The sequence below is a fragment of the Haliotis rufescens genome, unplaced genomic scaffold (assembly GCF_023055435.1).
Source record: "Haliotis rufescens isolate VD_foot unplaced genomic scaffold, xgHalRufe1.0.p SCAF_1, whole genome shotgun sequence".
Classification (NCBI taxonomy): domain Eukaryota; kingdom Metazoa; phylum Mollusca; class Gastropoda; order Lepetellida; family Haliotidae; genus Haliotis; species Haliotis rufescens.
In genome coordinates this window covers 88,150,953-88,176,378 of record NW_025963779.1, presented here as the reverse complement: position 1 = coordinate 88,176,378, position 25,426 = coordinate 88,150,953, and the positions used below count along the sequence as shown (strand labels likewise).

At 41.7% G+C, this 25,426-nt stretch overlaps 1 protein-coding gene across 3 annotated transcripts in view; it reads left to right on the top strand.

Moving 5' to 3' along the window:
- The window catches only part of LOC124119724 (major facilitator superfamily domain-containing protein 12-like), a 38,556-nt gene that overhangs the window by 9,607 nt on the left and 3,523 nt on the right, over positions 1-25,426 (top strand). For 2 of the 3 annotated variants that reach the window (XM_046482355.2, XM_046482354.2), the window contains exons 2-11: positions 3,453-3,811; positions 5,523-5,730; positions 7,470-7,587; positions 8,955-9,179; positions 9,888-9,980; positions 12,929-13,021; positions 15,539-15,712; positions 16,714-16,808; positions 17,554-17,580; positions 24,964-25,097. In XM_046482355.2, coding sequence (XP_046338311.2) covers positions 3,541-3,811; positions 5,523-5,730; positions 7,470-7,587; positions 8,955-9,179; positions 9,888-9,980; positions 12,929-13,021; positions 15,539-15,712; positions 16,714-16,808; positions 17,554-17,580; positions 24,964-25,097 — 1,438 coding nt within the window. In that variant the 5' untranslated portion in view covers positions 3,453-3,540. The remainder of the gene's footprint in view (positions 1-3,452; positions 3,812-5,522; positions 5,731-7,469; positions 7,588-8,954; positions 9,180-9,887; positions 9,981-12,928; positions 13,022-15,538; positions 15,713-16,713; positions 16,809-17,553; positions 17,581-24,963; positions 25,098-25,426) is intronic. The other variant, XM_046482356.2, reaches the window with a different exon arrangement.

Sequence of the window (25,426 nt, the reverse complement as noted above, 5' to 3'; positions counted from 1 at the left end):
ATGACAATGACATAGGATTAATGAACAAAGATAACATAATGACAATGACATAGGATGAATGTACAAAGATAACAACATAATGACAATGACATAGGATTAATGAACAAAGATAACAACATAATGTCAATGACATAGGATTCATGTACAAAGATAAAAACATAATGACAATGACATAGGATGAATGTACAAAGATAACAACATAATGACAATGACATAGGATAAATGAACAAAGATAACATAATGACAATGACATAGGATTAATGTACAAAGATAACAACATAATGACAATGACATAGGATTAATGAACAAAGATAACAACATAATGACAATGACATAGGATTAATGTACAAAGATAACATAATGACAATGACATAGGATTAATGTACAAAGATAACAACATAATGACAATGACATAGGATTAATGTACAAAGATAACAACATAATGACAATGACATAGGATTAATGAACAAAGATAACACCATAATGACAATGACATAGGATTAATGTACAAAGATAACATTATGACAATGACATAGGATTCATGTACAAAGATAACAACATAATGACAATGACATAGGATTAATGTACAAAGATAACAACATAATGACAATGACATAGGATTAATGAACAAAGATAACACCATAATGACAATGACATAGGATTAATGTACAAAGATAACATAATGACAATGACATAGGATTAATGTACAAAGATAACACATAATGACAATGACATAGGATTAATGAAGAAAGATAACATTATGACAATGACATAGGATTAATGTACAAAGATAACAACATAATGACAATGACATAGGATTAATGTACAAAGATAACAACATAATGACAATGACATAGGATTAATAAACAAAGATAACATAATAATAACAATGACAGGATTCATGTACAAAGATAACAACATAATGTCAATGACATAGGATTAATGTACAAAGATAACATAATAATGAGAAAGCCAATGACATAGGATTCATGAACAAAGATAACAACATAATGTCAATGACATAGGATTCATGTACAAAGATAAAAACATAATGACAATGACATAGGATGAATGTACAAAGATAACAACATAATGACAATGACATAGGATAAATGAACAAAGATAACATAATGACAATGACATAGGATTAATGTACAAAGATAACAACATAATGACAATGACATAGGATTAATGAACAAAGATAACACCATAATGACAATGACATAGGATTAATGTACAAAGATAACATAATGACAATGACATAGGATTAATGTACAAAGATAACATAATGACAATGACATAGGATTAATGTACAAAGATAACAACATAATGACAATGACATAGGATTAATGTACAAAGATAACAACATAATGTCAATGACATAGGATTAATGTACAAAGATAACATAATAATGACAAAGCCAATGACATAGGATTCATGTACAAAGATAACATAATAATGACAATGACATAGGATTCATGTACAAAGATAACAACATAATGTCAATGACATAGGATTCATGTACAAAGATAAAAACATAATGACAATGACATAGGATGAATGTACAAAGATAACAACATAATGACAATGACATAGGATTAATGAACAAAGATAACATAATGACAATGACATAGGATTAATGTACAAAGATAACAACATAATGACAATGACATAGGATTAATGTACAAAGATAACAACATAATGACAAAGCCAATGACATAGGATTAATGTACAAAGATAACAACATAATGACAATGACATAGGATTAATGTACAAAGATAACAACATAATGACAATGACATAGGATTAATGTACAAAGATAACATAATAATGACAAAGCCAATGACATAGGAGTAATGTACAAAGATAACAATTTTGTTTTCTTTTGTACCAGTTGTCAGACAGTTGTTGACGACAGGACTAGTCTATTAGGAATTAAGGTGATATATCACACACAAGATGTGCCCTTAACCATAAAAGTTTTTGTTTTAAGCTGTCTGACAAATGGGTTGGCTGACAGATGGGCGATGACCGTTTCAACACTTGCTTTGTTGGGTGCTATAGTAACAGATTCCATTATACAATGAATCATAATATCTCAAAGTGCGAGACAGGCCGACTACTTGTTGATGTTTGCAAGGCCGACTACTTGTTGATGTTTGCAAGGCCGACTACTTGTTGATGTTTGCAAGGCCGACTACTTGTTGATGTTTGCAAGGCCGACTACTTGTTGATGTTTGCAAGGCCGACTACTTGTTGATGTTTGCAAGGCCGACTACTTGTTGATGTTTGCACGGCCGACTTCTTGTTGATGTTTGCAAGGCCGACTACTTGTTGATGTTTGCAAGGCCGACTACTTGTTGATGTTTGCAAGGCCGACTACTTGTTGATGTTTGCAAGGCCGACTACTTGTTGATGTTTGCAAGGCCGACTACTTGTTGATGTTTGCAAGGCCGACTACTTGTTGATGTTTGCACGGCCGACTTCTTGTTGATGTTTGCAAGGCCGACTACTTGTTGATATTTGCAAGGCCGACTACTTGTTGATGTTTGCAAGTCAACTGAATTTGTTCTTGTTCCAGATTATGCTTTGTGGTTAAAAAATAAATCCCGATAATTTAGTGTTTACAGTACTAACAGTCTGTGTGGCGAGTCGCATGCGAAGATTATGTTCTTATATAGCAGTTGCTTATTTAGTCTATATCAATCTACAACATAAATAATAAGTACTGGACATTATGACTTAGTTAGATGAACTACTGTGTAGATAGTAGATAAGTACCTAACATATGATTTATAAGCAGGATTACGGTACGATATTAAGATAACAAATACTTTTCAGATTAAAAATTACAAAACCTGACATCAATTAATATTTTGAAAAAATGACTGCCCTACAATAGATCTATGACTCCCTGTAGTCCAGCTATGGAGTCATGACGACCACAGTTTTTTAGAGGCTTGGGCAAACTCTTCACATCTGTCATCCAGAACATTGTCTCAAGTTATTTGTGGTGGATTGTAGGGTCTGCAAATATCCTTGTATAACATAGGTATGGATTTATGGATTTCGAGGGTTAATTGAGAGGGTTGTCTAATATCTCATGTCGGCCAGTTTGTCCTTAGGCAGATCCAGAGTGGGGTCCTCCTTTTTGAAAACTAAATGTAGTACGAGTGTTGTATTTTGGAGCCCTCTCTTTTAAAAATGCTTTATCCGCCCTTGTTGTCAGCACCATACCTGTGCGTATGGGTTTCACAAATGTGGTCCCCACCTGAGACTTGAGTCACTTAGGGTATCCCTACCACGTGAAGCTGACACGCCATGACACTTAAAAAACTGGTCAAAGCAGTGTTAAACCTAACTCACCGTTGTTGGCCATGATGTACAGTCATCACAAATGTGACAGACTTTTGTTTTGAAGATGAATTAAATTTCAGTGCATTATTTTTCAGAGGGAATATTCCCAGGCCAAAGAAGAAATAGAAGTTTACAGCAAAAGGACCTTCAATCTCCTTTTTGTGCAGTGTGCCAAAAGTCAAGATGGATGACAAAGAGGCGCCCAAGATGTCCTTCATGTCCCGCCTTTCGTATGGCGTGGGTCATGTGCTGAATGACTTGACAGCCTCAATGTGGTTCAGCTACCTACTAATCTACCTCCACCAAGTGAAGAACTTCAACAATAAGCTGGCAGGAGACCTGATGCTGATAGGTCAGGTCAGCGATGCCATGGCGACGCCATTCATAGGCTATGAATCTGATAGAACAAATGGGATCTGCAAAATGGGGAAGAGGAAATCCTGGCACTTCATTGGTGATTGTTTTATTTTATACTTGCTATTTTCAGTGTAGGCACACACTCTGAAAGTGTGGAAATACTTGTGACTAATTTGTCTACCGCTAAGGTCAGACATTTTAAACACTTGGTTTATGAATCCACCGACTCCCAAAACTTTACTTGTAAACAAAACTAAAAAAAAATAAAAAGCAGTATTTTTTTATGGTGCCAACCAGAAATATAAAATGTTAAAAAACTCTCTTTTACTGTCGCTATAAAAATACATAAATTGTTTAAAATACTATGATTAAGACCTGTTGAAATTTAATCTTACAATTTTCAAAACACGACAAATATGACAAAGAGGAAATCTAAAGAAATAGATTTGAAATTTTATTTTTTAATATTTCCTTTTTTATCTACTGACTTGAATTTAAGTGCCACCTCCCCTCAGCCTCCCCTTAAGTTTCAATTTTCCTATGTATCTATGACAAGACAGGCAACCCTTTGTATTTTCATCAATATTCCAACTGTATGGAGGTGGCCTGTAATTAATCAAGTCTGGACCAGACAATCCAGTGATTTGATATTATGAGCAATGACCATGTCTATGGATAAAGTGACGTGCAGTGAGGCTTGTTACATTGCCTGATCCCCGGGTCTCATAACCTCTAGCCTGCTGAATTGTTTGCTCACCTCTTAGCCCCACCTGCTGAATATATATTTTAGCTTAAGGCGCTGTAAGGGGGGTGGGTAGTTTCAAACTTATTTTTTTTATTTCTCTCAACCAGCTTGAATAGAATGTGGAATGATTTCAAAAATAATATATCCGATGTCATAAATTTAACTAAAGTTTAATTCCTTTATAGGACAAACATAGAGAAGCAAAATATAACATACATAACAGCAGAATTAATGTTTTTGCATCCAGTTGATTCTAAACTCTTGGCAAAACCCTTGAAATATTAATTACCTTCCTAACAATATGTACTATAAAGTTCATGAAAAATATGATTTGACAGTAATATATTATTAAAGTGAGCCAATGACTACGCTCTGTCTGGTCTCAGATTAGAGTTCACCGTGCTTTCTGCTAAGTCAAGCCCTGTGCGATAGTTGTTTTGAAAATCCTTATTATTATTTACTTGTTAAGCCAAGTGATTACAGTTCATTGCGGAACGTTGAGCAGTTCAGCCAGGTGAGACACTCACTCACTCACTCACTCACTCACTCACTCACTCGCAGAGGAGGATACTGGTAGTATACATGGTTTATGATGAGAATACTGCTATGCTAATATAATACCAACATATTCTACCGAGACATGTAGAAATATAGTATACTAGTACTATTACTAGACAAATAAAACATGTACTAATCACAATCAATGAATATGACTTTTTATTTTTTGTGTGATAAATGTTATTTTTTTATTACTTTTGTTATTGTTATCATCAGTAGGGTTATTAAACTGATACATATATTATCCCACTTCTCTCTCACTGATACATATATTATCCCACTTCTCTCTCACTGATACATATATGGTCCCACTTGATAGATTGATTGTCTTCAAATGGAATAGGGGCGGTCCGGTAGCCTACTGGTTAAAGCGTTCACATGTCATGTGAAGCCCATTTCTGGTGTCCCCAGTAATGATATTGCTGGAATATTGCTAAAAGCAGCGTAAAACCATACTCACTCACTCACTCAATAATAGTTTGACTAGTCCTCTGTTTCCCTGCAGGTACGCTGTGTGTGATTGCCAGTTTCCCCTTCCTGTTCATCGGCTGTATCACCTGTGACCACGCACCGGACTGGGCCCAGTTTGTTTATTTCATTCCCTTTGTGGTCATCTTCCAGTTCGGATGGGCGTCGACACAGATCTCTCATCTATCTCTCATTCCTGATCTAACACCCAATGAACACGAAAGAGTGGGTCTTAATGGCCTACGGTAAGTATCTCCCAGTGACTGAGGCCGAAAAAATTTGGTCTGAAATGGAAAGAAAAAATTCTCAAACATTCGCAAAGTGAAGATTATTGAAACCCTCCTATCAGAGTTCCCCTCTGGACCGCCATGTCAACTCTTCTTTTCGTAAGAAATGTTACCAATAGAAATAAAAAATATGTAATAATCAATTTACCGGGGTATACAAGTATATTCCCCACTTACCACTGTGTGGCAATGAGCACAACACCAGGTTCGCAGTCAATTTCAAGGATAAAGGTCACAAAGTTGAAATAAGACCTTGACAATACTGATAATGGCCATATACAATATTTGAAATGCAAAATCACACAAACTAACCTGGATAATGAAATCCTCAAAACACAAACACTGAGCTCCAAGAATATACACAATATTTCAATGTAACTTACCTCAAACAAGTGTTAGACCGCCAACAAGATGCACCTGACAGAAACCTGAATACACAATAGATAGTAAGCTGAAGTTAAAAGCTGAAATTAAACATATAAAATATCATCCTAATATATACAAATACTTAAAACTTGACTAGGCCACACTCTGCACCTCTGAAACACCGTACTCCTGTGTGCATCTCTAACCCCATGTTAATGAAAGAATGAACCTCTGGTACTTCTGTGTGCATCTCTAACCCCATGTTAATGAAAGACTGAACCTCTGGTACTTCTGTGTGCATCTCTAACCCCATGTTAATGAAAGACTGAACCTCTGGTACTTCTGTGTGCATCTCTAACCCCATGTTAATGAAAGACTGAACCTCTGGTACTTCTGTGTGCATCTCTAACCTCTGGTACTTCTGTGTGCATCTCTAACCCCATGTTAATGAAAAACTGAACCTCTGGTACCGTATTTTCTTGAGTATAGTGCGCACCCATGTATAATGCGCACCCCCCTTTAGCGGATTCAATATTTTGAAGAAAAAAAAAATTCGAATACCAAGCGCAGAAAAAAAATTACACCGTACCCCTTTAGCGAAGTCCGGCAAACGAACGGGTTATGAGAAACTTGGTCAGTACTAATTCGTAATTTGAGATAAAAAATCACACGACATGTTGATTTACCGTTTAAATTGTATTTTTTGTCCGCGAGAATTACATGTTGACATAGAATCGTCCAACAAAAACAAATATGACTTTAAACGAGTCACAGTATGGCATATATGATATATGTATCCATTCTCTGTCAACTTAAGTTCGTTTCAAAGCGTCAATAGCGGTAATCTGACCGTGGTTGCTGTTAATAACGGTGAGTTGTGCGATCTTCCGATCGCTTCACACACGATTTCGCCGAAATTAATTAAAACAATATTAAAAGGGATTTTGAATAAAATTAATAAACTTAGTTACAAACATAAGTCCAGATATACAAAGAACACTTTTTATAGCCAGACAGTGTAATTACATGACTAATTTGCGTACTTCAGTATGGATTTGTTAACATGGTATTTCAGGTGTTACGTGCTCGCGGTAATGTCTTTCCATGGGGGGAAAAACATTAGAACTCGTTAATTTGTGTATAGTGCGCACCCCCTTCTACACAGCTGTGTTTTTTAAAAAAAAGTGCGCACTATACTCAAGAAAATACGGTACTTCTGTGTGCATCACTAACCTCTGATACTTCTGTGTGCATCTCTAACCACTGGTACTTCTGTGTGCATCTCTAACCCCATGTTAATGAAAGACTCTGGCTCCATTCCTTGTTTCCAGGTATGGCTTCACCGTCTTGTCCAACCTGACTGTGTTCGGCATCGCGTGGCTGCTCCTGGCTCTCGGCTCGGATTCAGACACAACCAATCTATCCGCAGAGGATGCACCCAAATTTAGGGTAAGGTCTAGAACCTTTTACAATGCAATATTCTAGTGAGTGAGTGAGTGAGTGAGTGAGCTGGATTCAATAATTACGCTTTGAACAGTATTCCAATTATATCACAGCGAGACTTGACATGGAAGGAACACCTGACATGATGCATGACTCAGACGTTTACCACTTTGGTGAAACTGACAAGTAGGGATATGGTCCTGACAAACCTAGAAACATAATCTGGGTGAACCAGGATTTGAATAGCGATATAGATGACCAAGGGACACAACTCTGCACAGCGACTTGCGGCACCTTAGACCACTAGATGCAGGCATATATATATGTTATACATCAACTAGATGGCCCATATTGGTTCTGAATTTCAGTCATTATGTTCCAGGTTGCATGTGATCTTCAAGACCATGTTAAGGTTCAAAAGCAGAAAGTTATAAGGGACTGGTCATTTATTATTAGGGAAGGGTGGGGTGAGATTAAGAAATGAAAAAAGACAGTGAAAGGAGATGGTCGCGACAGTCACAATTATGTTGGGGTGGGGGCATGAAGAGATGTTACATAAAATTGGAGGGGTGTGTGTGACAGCAAAATACACATCAGTCCTTAGACCAATCTCCTGGACACGTATAAAGCCCATTATAAACACACATCATTATTTTACACATCATGATAAACTTTTCTGTTACAGTTAAAAAAAAAAGTACATACAATTATTTTTTAAAAATGTGCATATTTCCAGTTGAAAACTAACATTACTAAATCCCTTCATTACAGGCTCAGTAGCGTAGCGAGACTGCCTCCGTGGTCTAGTGGTAGAGCGTCCGCCTGGAGAGCGGAAGGCCCGGGGTTCGATCCCCGGCCACGTCATACCAAAAGACGTTAAAAGATGATACTTGTTGTTACCCTGTCTGGCGCTCGGCATTAAGGGGCTAAAGCAAGGACTGGTCGGCTCGGAGTCAGTATACTGTGTCTGAGTGGGGTATTCATGTTAAACTGCGGCATGGTATCTCAGTGAGCTAGCACTATAAATCGGCATCAGTCCGGACTAGTACAAGCAGCCACACAAACACATGCACGTACATGCACGTCGCTATATAAGTGCAATAATCTTGGACGCGACGTTAAACCTAATATCACCTCACCTCACCTCAGTAGTGTAGCTTGATGGAGGAGAAAACACCAAATAATGCAGATCTTAGATGTTTACCAGTTTGGTGAAACCCACAACATGATCTTGCAAACCTGGGATTTGAACCTACAAGCATAGGTTTCTTGCACACCTAAGTAGTAGAACTCTGCCAGGAAGAATTGGGAAACTTTCGACCACAGGCTTACCCATGAAACTTGTAATGGTTATCCCTGTTTTGTATTTTCAGAATCTGGTGTTTATTGTGATTGGTATTGGAGTGGTGTTCAGCTTTATTTTCCACATTGGGACCAAGGAAAACCGTGTGAACACAGTAGGCTTGGACCCGGAATTCTCACAAGGCCGAGATGCCCTTGATTCTGGCAGCTCCAAATACGCCGGATCCCTACAGAGGTCGTCAAAATCTAACAAGATGAAGACCACAGACTGGTTGAAAGAACCACAGTTTTTTCAGGTGTGTGTTGAATTTGTTAATGGCAGTGTTCTGTCGAGTAGTAGGATCTAAATTTAGTAACAGAGAAGTTATGTCCATTATCATGCTTTTGACTAAAATGTTTTTTTTTGTATTTATTGTAACAACCCATGATGTAGGGGTACCATTACATACAATCAACCAAGACCTTGACCCCTACCACCTGGTCCATAAGGCTGTGTTGTATGAGAAACAGGTTGCTGAGGACACGTTGAATGGCTTTGAAGGCACTGAGGATAAGGATGAACTAATGTAGTTTGTTAACTGCACTTACTGTCTGTAAGATGTTTCGAGTATGTGAGTGAGTGAGTTGGGTTTGAATCTCCCTTTTAACAGCATTCCAGTTATATCACAGCATGTCAGATTAATGTGGGAAGAAAGCCCCAAGTGATGCAGGTCTCAGACGTTTACCCCATTGGTTTAAACCCATGTGCACGGGTATGGTGTTGACAAAACTAGAAACATAATCGGGGGTACCGGGATTCAAACTAATAATACGTTTTTGGCATGCCCAAGGGACGCAACTCTGCACAGTGAATTGCCCACGCCTTATACAACGTGGCCAGCCATGCACAAGCAAGGTTTCTTGATTAGCAGAAATAATTAACTTGATCATATTTACAGTGTATGGAAATATGTGGTAGGTTCTTCAAGTGATGGTTTTGTTCATATTGATGTATTGTTTTTCAGGTTGGGGTGTTATACATGTGTACCAGACTGTATGTGAACCTGTCACAGGTCTATCTGCCTATGTATCTAGTGGAGACACTGCATCTCAACAAGGTATGTTGGTTGTATACATGGGTACCAGACTGTATGTGAACCTGTCACAGGTCTATCTACCTATGTATGTATGTAGTGGAGACACTGCAACTCAACAAGGTATGTTGGTTGTATACATGGGTACCAGACTGTATGTGAACCTGTCACAGGTCTATCTGCCTATGTATCTAGTGGAGACACTGCAACTCAACAAGGTATGTTGGTTGTATACATGGGTACCAGACTGTATGTGAACCTGTCACAGGTCTATCTACCTATGTATGTATGTAGTGGAGACACTGCAACTCAACAAGGTATGTTGGTTGTATACATGGGTACCAGACTGTATGTGAACCTGTCACAGGTCTATCTGCCTATGTATCTAGTGGAGACACTGCAACTCAACAAGGTATGTTGGTTGTATACATGTGTACCAGACTGTATGTGAACCTGTCACAGGTCTATCTACCTATGTATCTAGTGGAGACACTGCATCTCAACAAGGTATGTTGGTTGTATACATGTGTACCAGACTGTATGTGAACCTGTCACAGGTCTATCTACCTATGTATGTATCTAGTGGAGACACTGCATCTCAACAAGGTATGTTGGTTGTATACATGGGTACCAGACTGTATGTGAACCTGTCACAGGTCTATCTACCTATGTATGTATCTAGTGGAGACACTGCATCTCAACAAGGTATGTTGGTTGTATACATGTGTACCAGACTGTATGTGAACCTGTCACAGGTCTATCTACCTATGTATGTATCTAGTGGAGACACTGCATCTCAACAAGGTATGTTGGTTGTATACATGTGTACCAGACTGTATGTGAACCTGTCACAGGTCTATCTACCTATGTATGTATCTAGTGGAGACACTGCATCTCAACAAGGTATGTTGGTTGTATACATGGGTACCAGACTGTATGTGAACCTGTCACAGGTCTATCTACCTATGTATCTAGTGGAGACACTGCATCTCAACAAGGTATGTTGGTTGTATACATGTGTACCAGACTGTATGTGAACCTGTCACAGGTCTTTCTGCCTATGTATCTAGTGGAGAGACTGCAACTCAACAAGGTATGTTGGTTGTATACATGGGTACCAGACTGTATGTGAACCTGTCACAGGTCTATCTACCTATGTATCTAGTGGAGACACTGCATCTCAACAAGGTATGTTGGTTGTATACATGTGTACCAGACTGTATGTGAACCTGTCACAGGTCTTTCTGCCTATGTATCTAGTGGAGAGACTGCAACTCAACAAGGTATGTTGGTTGTATACATGGGTACCAGACTGTATGTGAACCTGTCACAGGTCTATCTACCTATGTATCTAGTGGAGACACTGCATCTCAACAAGGTATGTTGGTTGTATACATGTGTACCAGACTGTATGTGAACCTGTCACAGGTCTATCTACCTATGTATGTATCTAGTGGAGACACTGCATCTCAACAAGGTATGTTGGTTGTATACATGGGTACCAGACTGTATGTGAACCTGTCACAGGTCTATCTACCTATGTATCTAGTGGAGACACTGCATCTCAACAAGGTATGTTGGTTGTATACATGTGTACCAGACTGTATGTGAACCTGTCACAGGTCTTTCTGCCTATGTATCTAGTGGAGAGACTGCAACTCAACAAGGTATGTTGGTTGTATACATGGGTACCAGACTGTATGTGAACCTGTCACAGGTCTATCTACCTATGTATCTAGTGGAGACACTGCATCTCAACAAGGTATGTTGGTTGTATACATGTGTACCAGACTGTATGTGAACCTGTCACAGGTCTATCTACCTATGTATGTATCTAGTGGAGACACTGCATCTCAACAAGGTATGTTGGTTGTATACATGGGTACCAGACTGTATGTGAACCTGTCACAGGTCTATCTACCTATGTATCTAGTGGAGACACTGCATCTCAACAAGGTATGTTGGTTGTATACATGTGTACCAGACTGTATGTGAACCTGTCACAGGTCTTTCTGCCTATGTATCTAGTGGAGAGACTGCAACTCAACAAGGTATGTTGGTTGTATACATGTGTACCAGACTGTATGTGAACCTGTCACAGGTCTATCTACCTATGTATGTATCTAGTGGAGACACTGCATCTCAACAAGGTATGTTGGTTGTATACATGTGTACCAGACTGTATGTGAACCTGTCACAGGTCTATCTACCTATGTATGTATGTAGTGGAGACACTGCGTCTCAACAAGGTATGTTGGTTGTATACATGGGTACCAGACTGTATGTGAACCTGTCACAGGTCTATCTACCTATGTATCTAGTGGAGACACTGCATCTCAACAAGGTATGTTGGTTGTATACATGTGTACCAGACTGTATGTGAACCTGTCACAGGTCTATCTACCTATGTATCTAGTGGAGACACTGCAACTCAACAAGGTATGTGGGTTGTATACATGGGTACCAGAGAGTATGTGAACCTGTCACAGGTCTCTCTACCTATGTATGTATCTAGTGGAGACACTGCCTTTAGACAAGGTATGTTGGTTGTATACATGGGTACCAGAGGGTATGTGAACCTGTCACAGGTCTCTCTACCTATGTATGTATCTAGTGGAGACACTGCCTTTAGACAAGGTATGTTGGTTGTATACATGGGTACCAGATAGTATGTGAACCTGTCACAGGTCTATCTACCTATGTATGTATCTAGTGGAGACACTGCCTTTAGACAAGGTATGTTGGTTGTATACATGGGTACCAGATAGTATGTGAACCTGTCACAGGTCTTTCTACCACTCCAGTATATAATCAGGACTGCAAGAATTTTGTTTCTGCCTAAATTTATGATACAGTGATAGATGAATGCTTTTACGTCTTCACACATTTGCAACATGTTCTGCTTTATGTACAAATCATTCTTGTATGATTAGACATTGACGGATATTTGATATTTGTTTACCTTTCTTCAGACCAACATTGCCATTGTGCCTCTGATCGTGTATGTGTGTGGGTTCTTCACCTCACTCGTCATGAAGCCAGTCAACAAGCTGTTCGGGAGGAAGGTGAGTGCGGGCACAGCATACAGGATTGCAAGGCAATAGGTTACCATAGGTGAAACTGCAAGGCAATAGGTTACCATAGGTGAAACTGCAAGGCAATAGGTTACCATAGGTGAAACTGCAAGGCAATAGGTTACCATAGGTGCAACTGCAAGGCAATAGGTAACAAAAGGGTAAACTGCAAGACAATAGGTAACAAAAGGTTAAACAGCAAGACAATAGGCTACAAAAGGTTAAACAGCAAGACAATAGGTTACAAAAGGTGAAACTGTAAGACAATAGGTAACAAAAGGTGAAACAGCAAGACAATAGGTTACAAAAGGTGAAACAGCAAGGCAATAGGTAACAAAAGGTTAAACAGCAAGACAATAGGTAACAAAAGGTGAAACAGCAAGACAATAGGTTACAATAGGTGAAACTGTAAGACAATAGGTTACAATAGGTGAAACAGCAAGGCAGTAGGTTACAATAGGTGAAACAGCAAGACAATAGGTTACAAAAGGTGAAACAGCAAGGTAATAGGTTACAAAAGGTTAAACAGCAAGACAATAGGTTACAAAAGGTTAAACAGCAAGACAATAGGTTACAATAGGTGAAACTGTAAGACAAAAGGTTACAAAAGGTGAAACTGCAAGACAATAGGTTACAAAAGGTGAAACAGCAAGACAATAGGTTACAAAAGGTTAAACAGCAAGACAATAGGCTATAACAGGTGAAACTTTAAGACAATAGGTTACAGAAGGTTAAACAGCAAGACAATAGGCTATAACAGGTGAAACTGCAAGACAATAGGCTATAACAGGTGAAACTTTAAGACAATAGGTCACAATAGGTGAAACAGCAAGACAATAGGTTACAAAAGGTTAAACAGCAAGACAATAGGCTATAACGGGTGAAACTGTAAGACAATAGGCTATAACAGGTGAAACTGTAAGACAATAGGTTACAAAAGGTTAAACAGTAAGACAATAGGCTATAACAGGTGAAACTGTAAGACATTAGGCTATAACAGGTAAAACTGTAAGACAATAGGTTGCAATAGGTTAAACAGCAAGACAATAGGCTATAACAGGTGAAACTGTAAGACAATAGGCTATAACAGGTGAAACTGTAAGACAATAGGCTATAACAGGTGAAACTGTAAGACAATAGGTTGCAATAGGTTAAACTGCAAGACAATAGGTTACAAAAGGTTAAACTGCAAGACAATAGGTTACAAAAGGTTAAACAGCAAGACAATAGGCTATAACAGGTGAAACTGTAAGACAATAGGTTGCAATAGGTGAAACAGCAAGACAATAGGTTACAATAGGTTAAACTGTAAGACAGTAGGTTACCATAGGTTAAACTGCATGACAATAGGTTGCAATAGGTGAAACTGCAAAAGGTTAAACTGTAAGACAATAGGTTGCAATAGGTGAAACAGCAAGACAATTGGTTACAATAGGTTAAACTGTAAGACAATAGGTTACAATAGGTTAAACTGCATGACAATAGGTTGCAATAGGTGAAACTGCAATAGGTGAAACAGCAAGACAATAGGTTACAAAAGTTGAAACTGCAAGGCAGTAGGTTGCAATAGGTGAAACAGCAAGACAATAGGTTACAAAAGGTGAAACTGCAAGGCAATAGGTTACAATAGGTGAAACTGCAAGACAATAGGTGACAATAGGTTAAAAAGCAAGACAATAGGTTACCATAGGTGAAACTGCAAGACAATAGGCTATAACAGGTGAAACAGCAAGACAATAGGTTACAATAGGCGAAACAGCAAGACAATAGGTTACAAAAGGTGAAACTGCAAAACAATAGGTTACAAAAGGTTAAACTGCAAGGCAGTAGGTTACAATAGGTGAAACTTCAAGACAATAGGTTACAATAGGTGAAACTGCAAGGCAATAGGTTACAAAAGGTGAAACTGCAAGACAATAGGTTACAAAAGGTTAAACTGCAAGGCAATAGGTTACAATAGGTGAAACTTCAAGACAATAGGTTACAATAGGTGAAACTGCAAGGCAATAGGTTACAAAAGGTGAAACTGCAGGCAATAGGTTATGTGTATGTTAAAGCATGTCTGAAGGTTTTTGTAATGTCTGAAACCCACATCCACAGGAAAAACCTGAGAGGAAGTCTTTTATCTAACTTATGAAATGAAAAAAGATACTTAAGACAGTCTAAAGCAATGCCCACAACCGCGTGCGACATACGCTTGCAGTCGGAAAGCGCACGTTAAATCTCCAATATAAGTAAGTAAGTAAGTAACGCCTGCAAAATATATCCGGCCAGATTGTTCCCTTGCTGGGTTTGATGCTGACGAACCTAGCAACATAATCTGGGTGAACTGGGATTTGTACCCAGGATCACAGGTTGCTGGCTTGATTATAGGATAAAACTCCATCAAATTGTGCTGCCTTAGACCACTGGGTTACCCATGTCATCTAGTGGCTTCTGCTCTGACCTTCATTGTCATGAAGTGACTGTGGTTATGCCATGAAGTGACTTCATCCCTTTTCTGTGCAGGTGACTTACATCATCGGGGTCGTGTTTGCTGTGGGGTCATGTGTGTGGATCCACTTCATCACCAGCACCAGCACCATGCAGGTGTTTGGAGCCGCTGTCCTCATGGGAATTGGAGGCACAACTATGCTGATTACCTCCCTTGCAATGACCGCTGACCTCATTGGAGACAACACTGTAAGATTTACCAACACTTGCCTTAAACAGAGATTTCAGATTTCTTATGTTATGGAAAGGGTTTCTTGCTTTTCATTTAACTTGTAATATATTACGTAATCATACATTGACATTTTTCTATAGTATTGGTTGAATTAAGTATTGATTAAAATATTAATTGAAATATAACTGAGACACTTGAAGTATCAAAACTTGACTTCTGGTTTCACGTTGAGTATCATGCATATATTAAAGGATTCATTAAAGTCATACAGAAAGAATTCAGTGGGTCAAAGGTCAACTGAACTAGCTAAGACTCACAGAACTCGGTGAATACCAGTGAATGGATTTGAACGAAAATATTTTGAAGGAAACCCATTGTTAGATGCAGGTCAAGTTCAAGGTCATTGGTCAATATTGGGGTGGTCAAAAATGATTACTTGATAGGTGTTTGTGCCACAGGAAGAATGTAAAGATCTGTAAAACCGGTTCATTTGTTTGTCCAGCTATGTTTGGTAGCCCGATCACATAATTTTGCTTCCTTATACAGTTAGTTATGTGACACACATTTCAAGATCATGACAGCGATATATGTCTAGGATTTATGCAGACTTCACTGAAGTAGAGTTTGTATGTGTGATACCTGCATTAGGCCAGTAAATAGGGATCTGTAAAGAAAAAAAGGTACGGAAGCTGAAAAAGCTATATGGGGTAGTTTTGCATAGTGATGTTATTCTATCAGGATTTTGAAATGTTTCATGCATATTTGTCCGAAACCAACTCAAAATCAATTAGGTTATGGTGATTTATTTGGGGTATTTTATACAGATATTCAGCCGATCCTGAACACTGGGCTTTGTAAATAGTTGTTTTGCTGTTTGTCCTGCAGCATGTTTACAAACACGTCGTGTTGACGTGAGAGTATTGTAACAACTGACTGGTATCATGGGTAAAGTTCTACGTCGAACAATCTCCAGAATGATTTGGGTAAAGTAATAGCTGTGATGTTGTCATGTTTACAGGAGAGTGGAGCGTTCGTGTACGGTGCTATGAGTTTTACTGACAAGTTGTCCAATGGGGTTGCCGTGGAGATTATACAGCTGTTGCATCCTTGTGTGTAAGTACTTCATAAAGGATTACAGCATGTACACACTTATACAATGTGTGTAGATTGTAGTGACCCTGTTTGTGTTTTGCTGTCCTTTTTTGGAAGAGTGTGGCCTTGTTATATTGTAATGTAAAGCCTACAGACTTTAGCTCACCGGGGAAATGTCCACGTAAGCTTGTCTCCTGGGTTTATGTGTGTCCATCCACGGGTCTGGTAGCACTCATCTTCTCAACTGTTTTAAGTCTCCTGTTCACGCAGCATGCTATACAAATCACTGGTGATTTTTTTAAAAGAAATTCAAAATTGCTAACAAAACAGTGAGTTTTAGTTAAAAATACAAATTTCATGACCTCTTACACTCCCTAATAAATGGACATTCATTGTGAGAAGATGTAGACAAGACACATTTCTACATCAAGGCTGGATTTATATTCAAAGATCTTGACAATTATGAACATACCGTTAGGTTAAGTGATAAAGCTCGTGGGGGATTCTGGGTGAGCATCGTATGCTGGTTCTAAGAGGCAACTTCTGGATTACGTGGGCAGGTTCAGTGACTTTGCTGGAAGCGTTCACTGTACTTTCACGATGTGCAGCATTGATAATGATAGCAACCACTGGATTGTCTCGTCCATACTTGTTTATTTACAGACCATAAACATATAGCTGGAATATCGCTGAGTGTGGCATCAAACAAACAAACAAACCAACAAACAATCCAACATAATGATGAAGTTGTCTTTGCATTCTTTAGTTTCCATGCACCATGTATGCTAAAATTGTAAGTATGTCTCTGGATGGTGGCAATTTTAAGCCTTTGTATAGTATGTGGAACGGTACTCTATATCATAGGAGTGTTGCCTGTACAAGCATCTTGCTATCTTTCCCTGCTTCACATTCATGAAACTCTTATTCTCCTATTTGAATAGCCTGTTTTAACTCTCTATCATTTTAAGTGTCTCGAAAACAGTTAAATGATTTAGGGTACTGTACAGGATTACCTATAGAATTCCTGAAAGTATAAATGTTAAAAGTATTTTGAAGTGGGTGTGCGCACCATCGCATCGATGGATCTGCCACATATTACCATGCAAAGATGTGTCTCTGCATCTGGCCTCAAGGGATGGCTGCATCAAGAGAGAAGTACCCACATTGAACGTCATGTCAGTGCTGCTGGCTTTGCACTGTTTCAACAAGTGTTTTGTTAGCATTGAATTCAGAAATATACTGGTTACAAACAATATTCGGGGCGGTCTGGTAGCCTAGTGGTTAAAGCGTTTGCTTGTCACGCCGAAGACCCGGGTTCGATTCCCCACATGGGTACAATGTGTGAAGCCTGTTTGTGGTGTCCCCCGCCGTGATATTGCTGGAATATTGCTAAAAGCGGCGTGAAACCATACTTACTCACTTACAAACAATATTCAAGAAAAAGATATCGAGTTGAAATATTTTCCATCAGAATACCTGCAAAAGTAAGATGTATGCTGTGCCTTCCTATCTCCCACCTCAGAAACTTCGTCTTATTGATGAGATCACTCCGATACAGCTATGTTTTCTTTCATGAACTTACGGAGATGATTATTCCATATATGATACATGTTCAGCTCAAATATAATAAAAATCTTTGGGGAAACTTTTGTCTATCACTCTGAATGCTGTACATCGCCGTGAATAGCTGGAAAATTGCTGATGCGGCGTAAAACAATATTCATTCATTCATCCATTCATTGAATGCTGTACTAATGGTTCGCTCTGTTGTCTGGCCACTTGAATATCCGTCTTCTGCATTGGTTCTTGTCAAAGCTTTCTCTTTTCTCTTGCTTTCTGCTTATTATCACAATCTGGTATTGGTTTCTTCTTTTAATCGCAATCACATTTTATCTAAATTTGTATAGAAAAACCTAGAGTTCCCCAAACAATGATTTAGGGTTACACTTCCCACACACATATTGCTTGTTTGCCCCATTGGGTAGGAAGGCTAGGTATTGTGGGGTGAGGTGGTGTAGTGATTAGGGTGAGGTAGGGCAGTGATGGGGTGCGGTGGTGTAGTGATTAGGGTGAGGTGGTGTAGTGATTGGGTTGAGGTGAGGTAGTTGTAGGGGTGAGGTGGGGCAGTGACTTGGGTGAGGTGATGTAGTGATTGGGGTGAGGTGGTGCTGTGATGGGGTGCTGTGATGGGGTGAGATCGGGCAGTGACTGGGGTGAGATGGGGCAGTGATAGGGTGCGGTGGTGTAGTGATTGGGGTGAGGTGGTGTAGTGATTAGGGTGAGGTAGGGCAGTGATGGGGTGAGGTGGGGCAGTGACTGGGGTGAGGTGGTGTAGTGACTGGGGTGAGGTGGTGCTGTGATGGGGTGCTGTGATGGGGTGAGATCGGGCAGTGACTGGGGTGAGATGGGGCAGTGATAGGGTGCGGTGGTGTAGTGATTGGGGTGAGGTGGTGTAGTGATTGGGTTGAGGTGAGGTAGTTGTTTGGGTGAGGTGGGGCAGTGACTTGGGTGAGGTGATGTAGTGATTGGGGTGAGGTGGGGCAGTGACTTGGGTGAGGTGATGTAGTGATTGGGGTGAGGAGGGGTAGTGACTATGATGAGATGGTGCAGTGATGGGGTGAGGTGGTGTAGTGTTTTTGGTGAGGTGAGGCAGTGATTAGGGTGAGGTGGGGTAGTGACTCTGATGAGGTGGTGCTGTGATGGGGTGAGATCGGGCAGTGACTGGGGTGAGATGGGGCAGTGATAGGGTGCGGTGGTGTAGTGATTGGGGTGAGGTGGTGTAGTGATTGGGTTGAGGTGAGGTAGTTGTTGGGGTGAGGTGGGGCAGTGACTTGGGTGAGGTGTTGTAGTGATTGGGGTGAGGTGGGGTAGTGACTATGATGAGATGGTGCAGTGATGGGGTGAGGTGGTGTAGTGTTTTTGGTGAGGTGAGGTAGTGATTAGGGTGAGGTGGGGTAGTGACTCTGATGAGGTGGTGCAGTGATGGGGTGAGGTGGTGTAGTGATTGGGGTGAGATGGGGCAGTGACTGGGATGAGGTGAGGCAGTGTCTGGGGTGAGGTGGTGCAGTGACTGGGGTGAGGTGGTGTAGTGATTGGGGTAAGGTGGGGCAGTGACTGGGATGAGGTGAGGCAGTGTCTGGGGTGAGGTGGTGCAGTGATTGGGGTGAGGTGGGGCAGTGACTTTGATGAGGTGAGGCAGTGTCTGGGGTGAAGTCATGCAGTGATTGGGGTGAGGTGGGGCAGTGACTTTGATGAGGTGGTGTAGTGTCTGGGGTGAGGTGGTGTTGTAATTGGTTGAGGTGGGGCAGTGATGATGGGGTGAGGTGGCGTAGTGATTGGGGTGAGGTGGTGAATTGATGGGTTAAGGTGGTGTAGTGTCTGGGGTTAGATGGGGCAGTGACTGGGGTGAGGTGAGGCAGTGTCTGGGGTGAGGTGATGTAGTGATTGGGGTAAGGTGGGGCAGTGACTGGGATGAGGTGAGGCAGTGTCTGGGTTGAGGTGATGTAGTGATTGGGGTAAGGTGGGGCAGTGACTGGGATGAGGTGAGGCAGTGTCTGGGGTGAGGTGGTGCAGTGATTGGGTTGAGGTGGGGCAGTGACTTTGATGAGGTGAGGCAGTGTCTGGGGTGAAGTCATGCAGTGATTGGGGTGAGGTGGGGCAGTGACTTTGATGAGGTGGTGTAGTGTCTGGGGTGAGGTGGTGTAGTAATTGGTTGAGGTGGGGCAGTGATGATGGGGTGAGGTGGCGTAGTGATTGGGGTGAGGTGGTGAATTGATGGGTTGAGGTGGTGTAGTGATTGGGGTTAGGTGGGGCAGTGATCGGGTAAGGTGGTGCAGTGATTTGGGTGAGGTGGTATAGTGATTGGGGTGAGGTGGTGTAGTGATTGGGTTGAGGTGAGGTAGTTGTTGGGGTGAGGTGGGGCAGTGACTTGGGTGAGGTGATGTAGTGATTGGGGTGAGATGGGGTAGTGACTATGATGAGATGGTGCAGTGATGGGGTGAGGTGGTGTAGTGTTTTTGGTGAGGTGAGGCGGTGATTTGGGTGAGGTGGGGTATTGATGGGGTGAGGTGGTGTAGTGATTGGGGTTAGGTGGGGCAGTGATGGGGTGAGATGGGGCAGTGACTGGGGTGAGGTGGTGTAGTAATGAGTTGAGGTGGGGCAGTGTCTGGGGTGAGGTGGTGTAGTGATTGGGGTGAGGTGGTGTATTGATTGGGTGAGGTGGTGTAGTGATTGGGGTTAGGTGGGGCAGTGATGGGGTAAGGTGGTGCAGTGATTTGGGTGAGGTGGTGTAGTGATTGCGGTGAGGTGGTGTAGTGATTGGGGAGAGGTGGTGTAGTGATTCGGGTGAGGTGGTGCTGTGATTGGGTTGAGGTGAGGTAGTTGTTGGGGTGAGGTGGGGCAGTGACTAGGGTGAGGTGATGTAGTGATTGGGGTGAGGTGGGGTAGTGACTATGATGAGATGGTGCAGTGATGGGGTGAGGTGATGTAGTGTTTTTGGTGAGGTGAGGCATTGATTGGGGTGAGGTGGGGTAGTGACTCTGATGAGGTGGTGCAGTGATGGGGTGAGGTGGTGTAGTGATTGGGGTTTTGGTGAGGTAGTTGTTGGGATGAGGTGGGGCAGTGACTGGGATGAGGTGAGGCAGTGTCTGGGGTGAGGTGGTGCAATGTCTGGGGTGAGATGGGGCAGTGACTGGGAAGAGGTGAGGCAGTGTCTGGGGTGAGGTGGTGCAGTGATTGGGGTGAGGTGGGGCAGTGACTTTGATGAGGTGGTGTAGTGTCTGGGGTGAGATGGGGCAGTGACTTTGATGAGATGGTGTAGTGTCTGGGGTGAGGTGGTGTAGTGATGGGGTGAGGTGGTGTAGTAATGGGTTGAGGTGGGGCAGTGATGGGGTAAGGTTGTGTAGTGATTGGGGTGAGGTGGTGTAGTGATGGGATGAGGTGGTGTAGTGATTGGGGTGAGGTGGTGAATTGAGGGGGTCAGGTGGTGTAGTGATTGGGGTTAGGTGGTGCAGTGATGGGGTAAGGTGGGGCAGTGATTTGGGTGAGGTGGTGTAGTGATTTGGGTGAGGTGGTGTAGTGATTGGGGAGAGGTGGTGTAGTGATTTGGGTGAGGTGGTGTAGTGATTGGGTTGAGGTGAGGTAGTTGTCGGGGTGAGGTGGGGCAGTGACTTGGGTGAGGTGGTGTAGTGATTGGGGTGAGGTGGGGTAGTGACTATGAAGAGATGGTGCAGTGATGGGGTGAGTAGGTGTAGTGTTTTTGGTGATGTGAGGCAGTGATTGGGGTGAGGTGGGGTAGTGACTCTGATGAGGTGGTGTAGTGATGGGGTGAGGTGGTGTAGTGATTGGGGTTTTGGTGAGGTAGTTGTTTGGATGAGGTGGGGCAGTGACTGGGGTAAGGTGATGTTGTGATTGGGGTAAGGTGGGGCAGTGACTGGGATGAGGTGAGGCAGTGTCTGGGGTGAGGTGATGTTGTGATTGGGGTAAGGTGGGGCAGTGACTGGGATGAGGTGAGGCAGTGTCTGGGGTGAGGTGATGTAGTGATTGGGGTAAGGTGGGGCAGTGACTGGGATGAGGTGGGGCAGTGACTGGGATGAGGTGGTGTAGTGTCTGGGGTGAGATGGGGCAGTGACTGGGGTGAGATGGGGCAGTGATTGGGGTAAGGTGGGGCAGTGTCTGGGGTGAGGTGATGTTTTGATTGGGGTAAGGTGGGGCAGTGGCTGGGATGAGGTGAGGCAGTGTCTGGGGTGAGGTGGTGCAGTGATTGAGGTGAGGTGGGGCAGTGACTTTGATGAGGTGGTGTAGTGTCTGGGGTGAGGTGGGGCAGTGACTGGGGTGAGATGGGGCAGTGTCTGGGGTGAGGTGATGTAGTGATTGGGGTAAGGTGGGGCAGTGACTGGGGTAAGGTGGGGCAGTGACTGGGATGAGGTGAGGCAGTGTCTGGGGTGAGGTGGGGCAGTGACTTTGATGAGGTGGTGTAGTGTCTGGGGTGAGATGGGGCAGTGACTGGGGTGAGATGGGGCAGTGATTGGGGTAAGGTGGGGCAGTGACTGGGGTAAGGTGGGGCAGTGACTGGGATGAGGTGAGGCAGTGTCTGGGGTGAGGTGGGGCAGTGACTTTGATGAGGTGGTGTAGTGTCTGGGGTGAGGTGGGGCAGTGACTGGCGGGGAACGAATGTGTTTGATGGGACACGATTGGATAGAGAGTGACGGAAAAGGAAAAATGGTCAAACTTGTAAAAAGAGCAACCCCAATAGTACTTTAAGTAGAGTCATATATATACTCTTAATAAAAGTGGGGGATACTCCACAAAAAGTAACTTAAAATTTTCAAAATTGTAAGAGATATTAGTTTCTAGTTATAGTTGTATGATAATAATGAATGAATTGGAAATACAATACAACCCATAGTGCAGTATGACCTTAGATGACGATCTTGAAGGACGATAGGGGTTAAAGATAGGAACTTTCAAGGTTGACGTTTGTTGTGATGGGAAGCACTTGGCATGTAGCCAGACTACATCCTGAATAGGATGCTTGTCAAATCTCATGCATGATAAAGGTGTATTAACTTGACTGCTCCACATATGGTTATCTCTTTAGGTCACCGGGATCAATAGTCTGTGTGACGCCGCATCATCTTATCATACACGTTGTTTGTTGTTACTTATAGTTTCCACAATATGTCTGTCGCTAAAGGACGTGGTGACTCGGCATGATTGACATCTGTAAATGTGTCATGAAAACGTCCTCAGATATCAATTTTTTTGTTTGATATTCTAAATACCGGTATTATGTGTAAAGATGTTATGAGTTAAGCATATGATGATGATGATGATGATGATGATGATGATGATTTATTATGATAGGTGACTCCACACCATGAAGGTGTTTGCTCAAGTCACTGAAAGTACCCCAAGGTCAGGAATCAAACCAGGGTCTTCAGCGTGACGAGTGAATGCTTTAACCACTAGGCTACTGAATCTGTTATTAGGTTGATAGTATTATACATGTATGCAATACCATCAGGCCAGCTATTGGTCACTTTACATGTCAGCAGTGAATAATGAATTAAACAGTCCTAGTACAATGTTAATTTGGTTCATTATCCTGCAATGAACATGCAATGAACCTTTTCTCAGTTGAATCATTATGCCCTTTCAAATCTACCCTCAATAAACAGGATTTTACATTGGTCTAAGATCCAAGCAAATGTTCACATGTAGTGTCCTAATTGGATCTCATATAAAACAATATTGAAAATCTCGCCTTTGCTCATTGCTCAGTCCTGTTGAATGTCAGGTTGTGTAAGTGTTGACCTATGTATCATTGTGTGAGTGAGTGAGTGAGTGAGTTGGGTTTTACGCCGCTTTTAACAGTATTCCAGTTATATCACGGCGTGTCAGCTTAATGTGGGAGGAAAGCCCGAAGTGATGCAGGTCTCAGACGTTTACCACTTCGGTGAAACCCACGAGCACGGGTATGGTGCTGACAAACCTAGAAACATAATCGGGGTGAACCGGGATTCGAACCCACAATCATAGGTTTCTGGCGTGCCCAAGGGACGCAACTCTGCACAGCGAATCGCGGTGCCTTAGACGACTGGGCCACCCGTGCCCCCTATCATTGTGTGAATAAAGACAAGTGTCTCTGCTTATATGTTACAATGGTTTTAGTTGTCACCATGTGTAACAATGTGTTTGACTGTCAACATATGTTACAATGGTTTTAGATGTTACAATGGTTTTAGTTGTCACCATGTGTAACAATGTGTTTGACTGTCAACATATGTTACAATGGTTTTAGATGTTACAATGGTTTTAGTTGTCACCATGTGTAACAATGTGTTTGACTGTCAACATATGTTACAATGGTTTTAGATGTTACAATGGTTTTAGTTGTCACCATGTGTAACAATGTGTTTGACTGTCAACATATGTTACAATGGTTTTAGTAGTCACCATGTGTAACAATGTGTTTGACTGTCAACATATGTTACAATGGTTTTAGTTGTCAGCGTGTAACAATGTGTTTGACTGTCAAGACATCTTACAATGTTTTTAATTGTCAACATGTGTAACAATGTGTTTGATTATCAACATAGTTATTATGTTGCAGTGTGTTTCACTGCCAACATGTGTGATAAAGAGACTGCACAAGACATGTTGTTGATCCTTGCAGAGACTGCTGCCCACTGTGTGTACCTTTCTACCGCCTGGTCCAGTCCATCGTGCCAGGCGGCTTCGCCATACTAGGATTTGTGACTTTATTGACGCTCCTACCCCAAACACTTGGCTCTCGGTGGAGAGATAAAGGTATGAGGCATTCTAACCTTGAATCTATTGCAGGAACCCTGTATACACCTACTGTAACCCTATTCCTTGGCCAGTCCGAAGCGCCTACCCATAGGCCCGTGGCAGGTAGATCTCTTGTCGGGTCCATAGTTTCAAATTTCTACAGGTCCTTTTGGCCTGCAGTTTTCGTGTTTGTATGAATAAGCTGCAGTTTTTTTAAAATGAGGTCCCAAAGAGTTAAGTAAGAGCCTGCATCTTCTAAAATCTTCGGGTCCTGATGACAGCCTGGCAGTTTTTTATTTCTGAATAAAACACTGGGCTGGTGAGAGTCTCCTAGGCCAGTCACAGAG